This window comes from Danio rerio, chromosome 15, assembly GCF_049306965.1.
Source record: "Danio rerio strain Tuebingen ecotype United States chromosome 15, GRCz12tu, whole genome shotgun sequence".
NCBI classification, from domain to species: domain Eukaryota; kingdom Metazoa; phylum Chordata; class Actinopteri; order Cypriniformes; family Danionidae; genus Danio; species Danio rerio.
In genome coordinates, this window is record NC_133190.1 from 10,955,857 (window position 1) to 10,969,234 (window position 13,378).

General features: G+C 37.5%; 1 protein-coding gene across 6 annotated transcripts; it reads left to right on the top strand.

Moving 5' to 3' along the window:
• The first annotated feature begins 248 nt into the window (after positions 1-248).
• LOC141377763 (sterile alpha motif domain-containing protein 3-like) lies at positions 249-9,795 on the top strand. Of its 6 annotated transcripts, none has more exons than XM_073923379.1 (7): positions 249-774; positions 1,089-1,140; positions 2,835-2,874; positions 5,480-6,536; positions 6,681-6,839; positions 6,987-7,079; positions 8,830-9,795. In XM_073923379.1, the coding sequence occupies exons 4-7, from the start codon at positions 5,550-5,552 to the stop codon at positions 9,154-9,156; spliced, it is 1,566 nt and encodes a 521-aa protein (XP_073779480.1). In that variant the 5' UTR covers positions 249-774; positions 1,089-1,140; positions 2,835-2,874; positions 5,480-5,549; the 3' UTR covers positions 9,157-9,795. The 6 variants fall into 6 exon arrangements, with proteins under 6 accessions (XP_073779480.1, XP_073779482.1, XP_073779479.1 ...); XM_073923381.1 differs by having other exon boundaries at positions 5,803-6,536; XM_073923378.1 differs by having other exon boundaries at positions 249-351.
• The last annotated feature ends 3,583 nt before the right edge of the window (positions 9,796-13,378 follow it).

A 13,378-nucleotide genomic window follows, 5' to 3' on the forward strand; every position in this document is an offset into this window, starting at 1 on the left:
ATCAGTTTTTATCAACCTGCTATTAACACTCACTTTTAGTAAGTTACTTGTACTTTGAGGTTGAAAAATCTTACCAGCTCAGTTTACTTGAGCTGGATTCATTTAGAAAAAGTTTATGACACTGTGAGCATGCGCAGATCAATCAATCATCCCCAACCAATCAAGCTGCTTCGTAAGGCGGGTCTTGGCGTGGCGGGATTCGTAATTTTGCAAACGGTATGTCACGTCTTGCCCGCAACTGACCGACCAGATGAAGCTGGATATCATTGAGCTGGACCTAAACATCGCTTCAACGGCACTTGTGATTATCGTCAGCATAACAGCGATTCTTGTGCTTGGCACACTCATTTGGTGAGTAAATATTTTAATTTACCCTTGCGCAGATCGTTTTGTTTCTGTAAGTTAGCGCCAGTGTTTTGTGCCTGCTATGATGTGTGTAGTAATGTCGGCTAACGCTAGCTAACTATATTATGGACATAACGTGACTCTATTTTGATGAAACTTCCATAACTTCCTCTGTGTTGAAAATAGGTAACTTTCAAGACTTTTGTCACGATAAAATTGAGGAAAAACTTTAATGTAGCAGTAACGTTAACGGTCGCGGGCGTGCTCGTCACGCGCACGCGCCCACCTGCCATGCAAGTAACATTTGTCATCGAGTACTGACTAGCAGCTAGCATGATGATGAGAGACTGATCCCGGCGGTTTGGGAGTTTCCTGAGTTTTATAACTGTTGTTTGTAAGCTCAGGCAGAACATCAGAACAAGTCTGGATGTATCCTTTTATTTTAATATAGTATTTTAATATATTTTAATATTACTACCCAGATCCGTCTTGGTTCGCTACAGACAAGAGTGTTTACCTGTCTGAAAAGATCTTTACACTGAGTTTATCATAGTCTGCTATGATAGGGAACATATTTGCTGGCATACTCAGTGGCTTACATTGTTCTTTAAGGTCATCTTGTACATAATATGTACATTTTAATACTGGGAGCTGTCATTGTGGGTTATTGGCCTATGTTACAGGTTTCACATGTACTTGGTTGTGCTAAATTGTTGTATTTTTTTTTAACTGCCCCCTTCCAGGCTCAAGCAGATGGTGATCAATCCACACATTCCATAATCCCAGCAATAAAAGGTATTTTCAACTAATAACTGTATAATTATTGCATGCTAAAGTAAAAGTTATGCTTACATCAGAGCAATTGGATTACAACAAAAGCTTAGAAAATCTTGTGTGTTGAAATTATTTCATTATAGTATATTTCATCATACAGAATATTTTGTGCATATTTAGAATTTCAACTATTTGATTTAATTAGTATTTCTGGACTGTCTCCATAGATACTGTGGGTTCGATTTATAGTCCATCATAACCAGGACTACAGATTATACATAAAATATAAATATAAAAATATAAATTTTTTTCATGATATTTATTTTGTATCACATTTGATACATCAGGCGTTTGTGCAACTTTTTGCTCAAAACATAGAAAATTTTAATTACAAAAAAATGAATTTGCCCTTCTCTTTTTGACAAAAGAGAACATTTTAGGCAGTTTATCTCTTTATTTTTTGTTACATTAAGCATTTTACAGTGTTTTATTATTTCACATTGTGGTAGGCGCACTAGTAGTTTCAGTTCTTGTTCAAGCAAAGATGCCCTTTACATTTACACGGTACACAGAAGTGAGAAGTCATTGCTTGTGCAGTGTTTTTATCTCTGTCAGGTTTCTCCATGTTGGAAAATGATCAGGATCATGCCTTGTAACATTAAAAAAGCACATGTACATAAACATGGACCTTTTATGGGGTGCATGTTCATGTACATGCCTAGGACTTTCTGAATTTATTTGGCATCTGTGTTTATAGACTTGCCATCTTTGAATATATTGTGCAGGCTTATTTGTTCTCCAGTGTCCTGTAGCATTTCATCAGTGGCAAACTATTTCAATACTCTACATATACAGAGTCCATAATAATAGATGGCAATTAAAGTGCCATAGTGCAGTTAGAGGAAGATAAGTAAGGATGGAGTCTGCTTTGCTGACTGCTTTCTGACTGTGTTCGTGTAGTTGGGACCTTTACTTCTGTGCGTGTCTAAACTACATTTTCTTCTTGATATTCTTCCTCATCACTGCTGTCTGAATGACCATTATCATGCATGGTCAGGCATCCTCCTCTTTCCTTAACTTCTCTCTGTCACTTTAATTGCCATAGACTATTATGCTGAAGGCATTTTCAAGACACTTTAATTTTTGTAATATCTTCCTCTATTCTTTTGACATCTAAAAATACACAGAAATTGATCAATATAGTTTATCGATTATAAATTATTGTAAAAATACACACAATGTATTTTAAAATGGTATTTCAGTTTCTATTTATATTAATTTAATCATCCAAAAACAGTGTTTTTGCATTGTAGTAGGCGTTATATTGATTACATTACAAAAATGTGACATCATTGTTCGGAAAATAATTTTATACAACAGGTATCAAATTTGATACATGATTTTCAACACAATTTATTTGCAACAAAATAAATTAATTATTAAGTAATAATGCTTTGTTTCAATCAAGAAAACATTTATTTAATAAAATTAGTAACAATAAAATGTTATTTTTAATTTAACAACTTGAAATTAGCAAATAGTTTTTAACTATAGTTTTAAAGAAGTTCATTGATTAAAAGCTTGATAATTAGATTTTTGCAAGGATTTAGTTTTACCCATAGCTCTGGTATTCCAAATCTGATACTGCATTTTAGTGTTTTTGTCTTTTTATGTTGCTAGGCTTGATGCTAAAATTATCTTTTCTTTCTTTTCAGATTTTTCAAAACGACAAACCGTTTCCTATGCAGTGGACATGTAAGTACTGCACATTTTGTGCTGAAAAGAGGGGCTACTTACTTAAACATTACCGCTTAAAACACGGGTGCCACACTCGAATATCACCACTACCATGCCTTCATAAGGAATGCCTGTGCACATTTAAATCTTTCAATGCACTCAAAGTCCACTTATCAACATGGCACACTCAAAAGGACTTAGGGAACGTGGGTGAAACTGCTTTCCATTGTCAGCTGTGTGACTTTGTGGAGCCTTGCACTGATGCTGACTTTTTTACCCATTTACGAAGACATTTGAAGCTGAAGCAAAAGGTTTCTTGTCCATATCAAGGCTGTAACTTTCAGAGCAATGTTTATTCAACCTTTAATGCACATAAAAGCAAAGAACATCAAGACCACAATAACATGGCATTCAAACCTGAAATTGTGTCACATAATGAACTTGAGGAACCTCCACCTCATACAAATATTCAACCCGAGGATAGTGCCCCTGAAACTGATGAGGTTGAGTTTGAGGTTACTGAGCTCAGTGAAGATGTGGAGAACTTGGAGAGTCAGTTGGAACATAATGTAGCTGCTCTATTTCTGAAAATGAAATCAATTCTTAACATCTCTGAAAATGCCCTGCAAGAAGTTATAGAGCAGATCAATCAAATTTATGTGCTTTCACAGCCATTGTTACATACATCTGTTAAAAAAATACTAAATCAACATTGTGGAGATGTTGAGGACTCTTTAGTGAGTGAGATAGTTAAAGTATTTACTGAGAATAATGTATTCCTAAAATTCACCTCTACTGGGGGGTCATTGTCAACCACTAGCAAGCGAACATCATACATTTCAAAAGAATTCTCAGTGGTAACGCCTGTTGAGTTTGTCCTAAAAGATGACAAGCAGACATTTGTGTATATCCCCGTACTAAAAATGCTGCAGACATTGCTAAACAATGGAGACATTTTAGATAAGGCCATGTCACCTGAGCCAAATTTGTCACAAGGATACCGATCTCACAGGGATGGTTCCCGGTTTAAAGACAATTCTCTCTTGACAGAGGAAGAATTCAGGATTGCTCTTTGCTTGTACATAGATGATTTTGAGGTGGCTAACCCCTTAGGAACCTCCAGAAAGAAACACAAGCTATGTGCCATTTACTGGGTACTTGGAAATCTACACCCTAAATATCGCTCCTCTCTTCATTCCATTCAGCTTGCTCTACTTTGCAAGGTCAGCAGTCTCAAAGACCATGGTTATGGGGAAATTCTCCGTCCACTCATTCAGGACCTTGTTTTTCTTGAGCAACAGGGTGTATATGTTGAACAGTTAGGAGCCAGCATAAAAGGCACAGTATTATTTGTTGCAGCAGATAATTTAGCTGCCCATTCTTTGGGAGGGTTCTTTGAGAGCTTCACAGTAAGTCAGATGTGCCGATTCTGTATGGCCAAACGGGAGGAAATACAACACAAGGAAGTGAGGACAGGCTCATTTCCATCAAGAACAAAAGAAAATCATGATAGACAGGTGCAAGATGTATTGCAGGATCCTACCATGGCTCAACAATATGGCGTGAAAAGAAGCTGCCCACTTAGTAAAAGCTTGGAACATTTTCATGTTGTCAATGGGTATCCTCCAGACCTTTTGCATGATCTTCTGGAGGGTGTTGTTCCGGCTGAACTGGCTTTGTGCTTAAAGGCACTAATATCAAAGGGATACTTCTCACTTGAAATCCTGAATGTGGCTATTAAACAGTTTCCATATACATTTTCAGACAGAACAAACCAACCCCAGATCATCGCAAAGAACTTTGCTTCCAAAGCAACAATTGGAGGAAATGGTCATGAAAATTGGACACTCCTTCGCCTTCTGCCACTACTGATAGGTCATCACATTCCCGAGGGGGATGAAACCTGGGAGGTTTTAATGAACTTAAAAGATGTAGTGGAATTGTCAGTGTCTGCAAGCTTCTCAGAGGAGTCAGTGTGCTTTCTTGACTGCAAGATTGCAGAACATAGAGATATATTTCAGAAAGTTTTCCCGAATGAGAAGCTACGACCGAAGCACCACTACATTGAGCACTATCCTCAACTAATTCAAACTTTTGGTCCATTGTGTGATGTGTGGACAATGCGTTTTGAAGGCAAACACAAGTTCTTCAAGAAAGTTGTGCGTCACATTCACAACTTCAAAAACATACCCCTTACTTTAGCTCTCAGACACCAGCATATGATAGCCTTCCATTTAGCTGCTACCTCCTTTTTCAAGCCATCTGTTGAAATTAACAAAGTGAAGTCTGTAATGGTTGCTTCATTTCCTGAAAATGTGAAGAACCGTCTCCATCTCAGGAATAACCAGAACACAGTCCTTGTAGCAGCTTCTGTTTGCATAGATGGCATTAAGTACAGTGCTAATATGGTAATTTCCGTTGGATCGTGCTCAGGGCTGCCAGATTTCAGACAAATAGCAAAGATTGTGGTGATCAATACAGACATAATATTTGTCTGCAGACTTATGAAATCATGGTACAATGAGCATCTTAGAGCGTACGAGCTCTGTAGTAGCCATTTGCCCACGTTCTCTGTCACTCAGTTGTCTGAATTAAATGATGTTTTCCCGATTTCACTTTACAGAGTTGTAGACAAGCAGCTTGTCACACTGAAACGGCACATATTATGCTGAGAGAGTCAAACAGTTATCAAAATGGACCAGAGGTTGTTACTGAGAGTCATCATCGCTGAAGATGATATAAGGAAGTTGACTTTAAATAAGAGACCACAGTCCATTGAAGAATTCAAAGTGCAACTGGTGGATAAACTGTCACTGCAGTATGACTTTAAACTGCAGTATGAAGATCAAGACTTCAATAATGCCCTCTGCAATTTGACTGAAATAACTGATTTACCTGAAAGAGCTACAGTCAAAATCATCCCTCTTGTGGCTCTCCATTTAACAGCATTGTCATCACCCACCACAACATCAGACACTGAGGGCAGCACAGCAGACACTGAGATCCTGTCGCCTGTAGGAGCATCACCATCGCTAAGACAACAGTGGCCAGAGTTCTTTGACATACCCAATTTCTCAGTAGATGTTGAGTATAGGCTCAGACAGGCAGATCTTGCCTATATGAAAGATGAAACACATATGACTCTACCACGAGATATGAAGCATGACATACTAGAAAAGCTTGCTGAGACGATGTACAGTTTCAAGGCTTACCCTGACGATGATAACTTCAGCAGTGTTGCAAAAGCACTGATTAGCAAACACCCCTGCCTCACTGAGCCTGGACCACACAGATGGTATGGCTGGAAAAATAGCCTTAAATTTAAGATGGCCAATTATCGCACAAAGCTTCGAAAAGCTGGATGTGAGGATGTAGCAATCAATGGAGGCAAAAGAAGTAAAGGCAACCCAGAAGGAGATTCCTCAAGCAAGAATATCAAGCGGCCAAGAAGAGGTGAAGCAAACTACCTGCCTAACTTACCTGAAGGACATGATGAAACAAGTCTAGAAAATGCCAGAATGGTTTTAGTGGAAGAAATAAAGAAAAAACAACCAAATGGCACTCTCATTTCACAAATGATGGACCAATCATTCCCACTACGCAGACAAGAAATTGTAAAAAAGGTGCCTGCTGTACAGAACATGGTTGAACGATGGCCAGCACTCTTCATAGAGAGACAGGTAAGCAATTTTTGTTCTCAACCAATAAAATAATGAAAAATTAAAAATAAATTCAAGGTGTGTGACTAGAAATCCAAATACTTGTTGAAATGTTAATCCCTCTGCCACCTCTCCATCCCTACCCACTCCTCTCTACTTTTTCAGGTGTTTGCTGAGTTTAATAGAATCGCCAGTAAGAATCTTGAGGGAGACTTCTTTGAGGCTCTGGACCAGTATGCCCCACGTTTCATTGAACTTTTCAAAACAAAAAAGGGAACTGTTGGCCAGAAACTCAGGGAGCTGATGCAGCACATGAGCTGGATGGTAAGTAGGTTCATTTTGCTTTTGATCTGTGTGATAGTTCATCAATCAAGTTCTAAATGAGACCATCCAGACCAACCTATTTTATTTCCTGTCTGCTTGTGCCTTGCAAATTGTTAACTGGTCTTTTCTCTCTCTGTGTATCATTAGACACCAGACGTCACAGTACTTCGCTCTGTTGTCCTCAAAGGCATTCCCATTTTACTCGGTGATGACTCCAGTGAATTCTACAAGACCTGCTCTGTAAGTACTTGCACATAAGAAAAAGTTTGGTCTTGTAGGACACTTAGAATTGAAGACCAGGAGACTTGGTTCTTTCTTCAGCAGGATTCTTTATTGAGAACACGAGCTGCTGCAGTTAAGTCTGATCAAGGCACAAGAAAAGGGTTAAATATATCATATAATATTATTGACAAGTATACATTTCCATGGCCAACACTTAGTGTCAGATAACTTAAAGACATTGCTATTGCTACAAATTTTACACACACACCCACCAACCTGGAGGTGGACACACCCACACACACACAAACTTACTGACACACTCAAACACAGGCTCACACACACTCACACATTCAAAAAGACTCACACACACAGATTCAAACACACACACACACACACACACTCAAACACAGGCTCACACACACTCGCACATTCAAAAAGACTCTCACACACACACACACACACACACACACAGTCACAGTCACACATTCAAAAAGACTCACACACAGATTCAAACACAGACTCAGACACACACACAAACCTGGAGATTGAGGTGGGCACACTCACACCACACACACACACACACACACACACACACACACACACACACACACACACAAACTGACACTGGACCTGGAGATGGACAAACATAGCGACCTGGAGTTGAACACACACAGACTCAGACACACACACACACACACACTCAAACACAGGCTCACACACACTCACGCATTCAAAAAGACTCATACACACACACACACACACACACACAAACTTGGAGGTGGACACACTCGCACCAACCTGGACCAGGAGGTGGACACACATAAACTTACTGACACACTCCAACACAGGCAATCACACACTCACACATTCAAAAAGACTTGCACACACAGATTCAAACACAGACACACTCACACACACTCAAACACAGACTCAGACACACACACAGATTCAAACACAGACTCAGACACACACACACACACACACACACACACACACACACACACACACACACACACACACACACACACACACACACATACTTTACCAAAATAAAAGAGGAATTAAAATGAAAACTAAAATTTACAATTTGAATTTGAGTTGTCACTATTATTGCGTGAGCGTTAATAAAGAGCTTTGTAAAACTATTTGTAATTTCTTTTTCACGTTTGGCTTTTCATTTTAATTTTGCTGTCTTGCCTCGAGACTGCAGTAAAAATGAAATGTGAAATCACCAATTGCATTTTATTTTTCAATTTGACTGGGATGATGCACTGTCACCATGAGAATGAAATAATTTCATTTCATTCTCAATTTTGTCACACATTTTGCATACAGTTTTTTGTAATGAAATGGTTAATCTGGTTTAAATTTTCATTTTAGTCCTTTAATTTATTTAAATTTGGCAGAAAATGTCTTCCATAGATCTTAAACATATTCTTAAATTTGTAATCCTTCACTCTGCATGAACATAAAACTATACCTGCGTTGACAGGTGTAATTCTATCTGCTCAATATACAATATACATTTTGTACAGTGATTGATGTATTTTGTAGGTTGAAAAGTCAGTGTCACTCTTTGGGAATGTATAGACCTTTTTGTATCTCCATAGCTTTAGTTTAACCATTACAAATATATTTTGTTTGCTTTATTGTAACAATCCAGTGTGAAAACATTTAAAACCATGTTCTCTGATAACAATACAACACTAAAAAAAGAATGTTTTAGAACAGCATAAATTGCAATGCTGAAGAATGTGTGTCTTTGTAGGATACAGAGAGAGACAAGGTCCTAGAATCCATCACTGTTGGTGTGCTGACAGTTGTCAGTGAAGATAATCCTCACGAGGGTCAAAGCTCAGTGGACCTCCAGCCCATCTCCACTGCCATCATTCTGGAGGGAGTTATTGTCATGGATCATATTAAAAACTTGCCTCAGGCAGTTTGTCTTTTGTTTGGTCTTACATATGCATTGCATTTGGATTACCCAAAATGCATGGCAAATACTCTCAACTTCATTCAGACTGTGATGCTTGGACTGGGAAAGAAAAACCTCCCACCAAAACTGTTAACTCTGAAGAACAGTCTTCTGGGTTAGAACAGTAAAGAGCCGTCGGCTGTCAGATAGCACTTTGTAAGCTTTGCAGCCATTAATGTTCTCCTCTTATCAGAGAAAGTTTGATGCTTTCATGCAACTGTTCTCACTTATTTACGTTCTCAAAGGAAAAAAAAAGAATATTCCATTAAAGTCTACCATGTTATGAAGGTATGCTAATGGTGGAAATAATGCCACGTTGTGTTGCAATGAGTTGTTAGTTGTTATTAGATGATAATGTCAGAAAATAACCTAGCAAGGTTATCCTGTTTACATTTGTGTTTTGGGAAAACTTTTCATAGTTGTAATGTAGTACAAACACAAACTCCAAGGAGTGATGTTTTTATTTGTGTTGGTTTAATCCTTTGACTGCTCACTTTGGGAAACAAAAGCATTTGTTGTACTTTCGGTTTTGATCAGAAATGCACTGATTTTGCATGCACTGAAGTCATCCAGTAGTTACCTGTTTAATATTGGGAGACTGTTACATGCATAGAATTATCTCACAGAAATGTTTTTATTTAATTATTTTATATTTTTCCTTTTCATTTTATACAGTTGAACAAACCACAACTTTGTTGTTTAGCTGCTGTTTTGTACTTGAATGTGCATTGAATAAATTTTGTAATGGAGCTGAATCAACCCAGTGAGTGTTCTTTTATATTATATGTTTGTGTTGTGTTTGCCTTTAATACATAGTAACAGCAAAAATTTATAAGAAATGGGGAAGAGAAAAGGCCACATGTTGGACCCAAACCTGGGCAGCTACAACAAGGACCCATTAAAGGAAATTGGTTTCTTTAATTTAAGTGAACTTGAAAAATTAGTGAGCAGAACTGAAAGTGTTAAGTTGTAGGTATTTAGTAATTCTAAGTGGGGTTAAATTTATATCAAGCAATCCACACAAAATGAAAAAATTAAGTTAACACTAATCATGGCTATTAAGTTACATGAACTTAAAAAAACGTGTTAGTGGTACTACTTCATTTAGTACTGCACACTTAAAAAAAACAAGCTTTTCTAACTCACCAATCTTAAGTTTACTTTGCTTAATTTTTTTGAGGCAACGAGTTTGCATACTTTTAAGTAAGGTCAACTAATTACATTTTACAGTGTACTCCTTTTACAGTAAAATACTGTTTCCTTTTATTACAGCAAAACACTGGCTATTTTACAGTTATTTACTGCACAATCTACAGGGTAACACTGCAGTTATACTAATTAAACACACCTGATCAAACTAAATCTAAAGGTAGTGTGTTGAAGCAGGGCTGGAACTAAATTCTGCTGGGCTGCGGCCCTCCAGGAGTTTGACATCCCTGGTACATAGCATATTTTCAAAGGAACTGCCTACATTTATCACAATCATGCACATATCATTGAATAAAAACAATAAAAATATAAAAACTTCATCCAAAGCAAAAAAATAAATTAATAATAATAATAAATAATCTGATCCTCATGTTGTTCCAAACCTGTAGTAATAAAAAAGAAATCAAATAAAATGACGAAAAGACTCACTAGTTAACCCTTCACTATCTGTTTTACTATAATACGAGGAGTTCTTTTGAAAATGTGAATTTTTATGATAATTAATACTAGAGGATGACATTTAAAATATTGTCTAGCTAGCACATGCACTTATGTCGTTACAAACTGTTGGGCTTTTCTGTAGCACAAAAGTTGGACTTAAGTTCGCTTCTGGTGTGCGACCGGATTTACAAAAATGTCCTGTGGTAATCCTGTGGTATTTCAGCAGTACAACATAAATTTACCACACAAAAAAATGAGCAAAGCTAAATATGACAGGATTACTACAGCACTTTCTGCAGTGAAATTTCACAGGAATTTACCATTGGATGAAGTATGTGGTTTCTCTGTTGTTTTTGTGTGGTAATACCAACACAGCTAAATATCACAGGACTGCTACAGCAATTTCTGCAGTACAATATCACAAGAATTAGCTTTTTTGTTCTGTTTTTTCTAAAACATTTTTTTTTTCTCAGTGCAAGGTAAAATCAGTATGTTCTGCATTTAAGTCGTTTAATTAAGAAATACCTATTCTTACAAAGTAACATCACATGTATTCATATTTATTGTAAAAACTTTTTAGTGTGCAAATGTTTGTGTACTGGAATAAATTTGCAATTGAAACAACAAGATGACCGACACCCTCCATTACAAACATTACCTGCGGTATTCTATGTGGTAAACCATCAAATGTTATGTGGTAACTGTGTAGTACTTTGTTGTTTTTTGGGACGTTTTACCACATGATTCTGTGCTGTACAGTATGTGATACTCCTGTAGTATTCTTGTGGTAGTGTATCACTTTCATATTGTGGTAGTATTTACCACAGGATTCTGTTATACAATATGTAATATTCCTGGGATATTCTTGTGGTAGAGCGTGTGGTATTACTGTTATATTCCTGTAATATTTTTGTGGTAGCATGTGGTATTTCATGTGGTAAACCTTCAAATGTACAAAACAAAAACCATGTGATGATTGTGTAGTACTTTGTTGTTTTTTTGGGATGTTTTACCACAGGATTCTGTGTTGTACAGTATGTAATACTCCTGCGGTATTCTTGTGGTAGTGTGTGGTATCACTTAAACATTTCTGTGGCACCACAGGATTCTGTTGCTTAGTATGTAATACTCCTGTAGTTTTCTAGATATATTAGATGTATATAAGTTCCTATTTAAATAGGGTATATGCCGAGCTAGTGCTGTTTCCATGCTGATACACTTCCGGTGACCTGTTATTGTGAACTTTTTTTCCATTTTATACGGTTCCTTATACAGCATCGATGTTGTAATGTCATTAACATACATTCAGTTAAATAAACTTTTGCATTTATTTAGTTGCTCAAGCGTAAAACGAGACAAAAAGCTGTTTACTCGCACGCGCCCGTCAGAATCGGCAGGCTAACGCAGAAGCTCCATTGAATATACTGGGGTAAAATATATTGCTCATATTATAAGGATATGGCGGGGGAAATGTAATTTAATGCAGTGCTTCTTGTACAATCTGAGACCCACTTTAAATCGGATATCACTCAGCTTGTGGAGATCGCTGATTTTGAAAGAAAACAGACCTTAAACGCACCGGATTTTGCATTGGCATTCAATTCGCCGGAAACGCTTAATTTACACCATGGATGCTGTAAAAGGAACCGTATAAAGTATCTCAGAATATTACACAGCACCAAAAATGTAAAAATATATATTAAATATATTTAATATATTTTTTGTCCACAGCAGACGGCAACCCGCCCTGACGCAGATTCCCTGGTCCAATCAGGTGAGCCCTCCTCAGCGCTCGCCATGACAGCGAGACAACAGTGACGTGCCTTGTAAAAATTTGCATATGCATTCCTATAAAGCTCGTGTGCTCTGTCAGCGAGGCGGCCTTTGAGCCCTAGGCAGGGAGAACACAACCCCCGAGGACCCTCGGGGAAACACGGGCGGCCGGTAGTGGGGCCTCGCTGCGAGGGTTATGGTGGGTGGGAGTAGCGAGGCCCACTCATCTTCTATTTTAAACTATAGTTTCAAACTTTAGTTTACTATAGTTTGAAATAGAAACCATGGTAACTGTTATGATTAAACCTTTAGCAAAGAGCTTAGAATGACCAAGAGCAACAGACCCGGATTCCGCCAGTTTCAAGTGATAGCGATCGCTCGTCATTGCTGTCGCGATGGAAAGCAGCTGCTTTTTATTTATTTATTTTATTCAAAAAGCGCGTTATTGTTTCCCAAATTGTAGAGTGTCGCCTCTTGGTAATTCTATGCTCTTTGCTCCATGTCTGACTGTTGTAATGTTTTGCTTTGTTTTTCAGCTCAGTTGTTGAGCAAAGAAGGACTATTGAAGACAACAGTTGAAGACAACCGCGGGTTATATTCACGAGCGCGCGCATTATAATGTTTCCGGGCTGTTTTCTGAAAGTGTGTCTTGTTTAGATAAGTTTGCATGTCAAACTAAATAAACTATACTCTTTCTAAACACCTGTCTCGTGTTTTATTTGTCCTCTACAGCAATGCACTGTCATATAGGTCTGTTGAATGCATTTGTATGCAACATGGTTTGACAATACAGAAGTCTAACAAATAAATAGTTGTTATAAATGTACTTTCATTAGTCAACATTTGGTGTTATGGTTGTTTCATAACTATATTTATTATTATTCTGTATGTTTAAAACCAGCAAATTATACTATATATT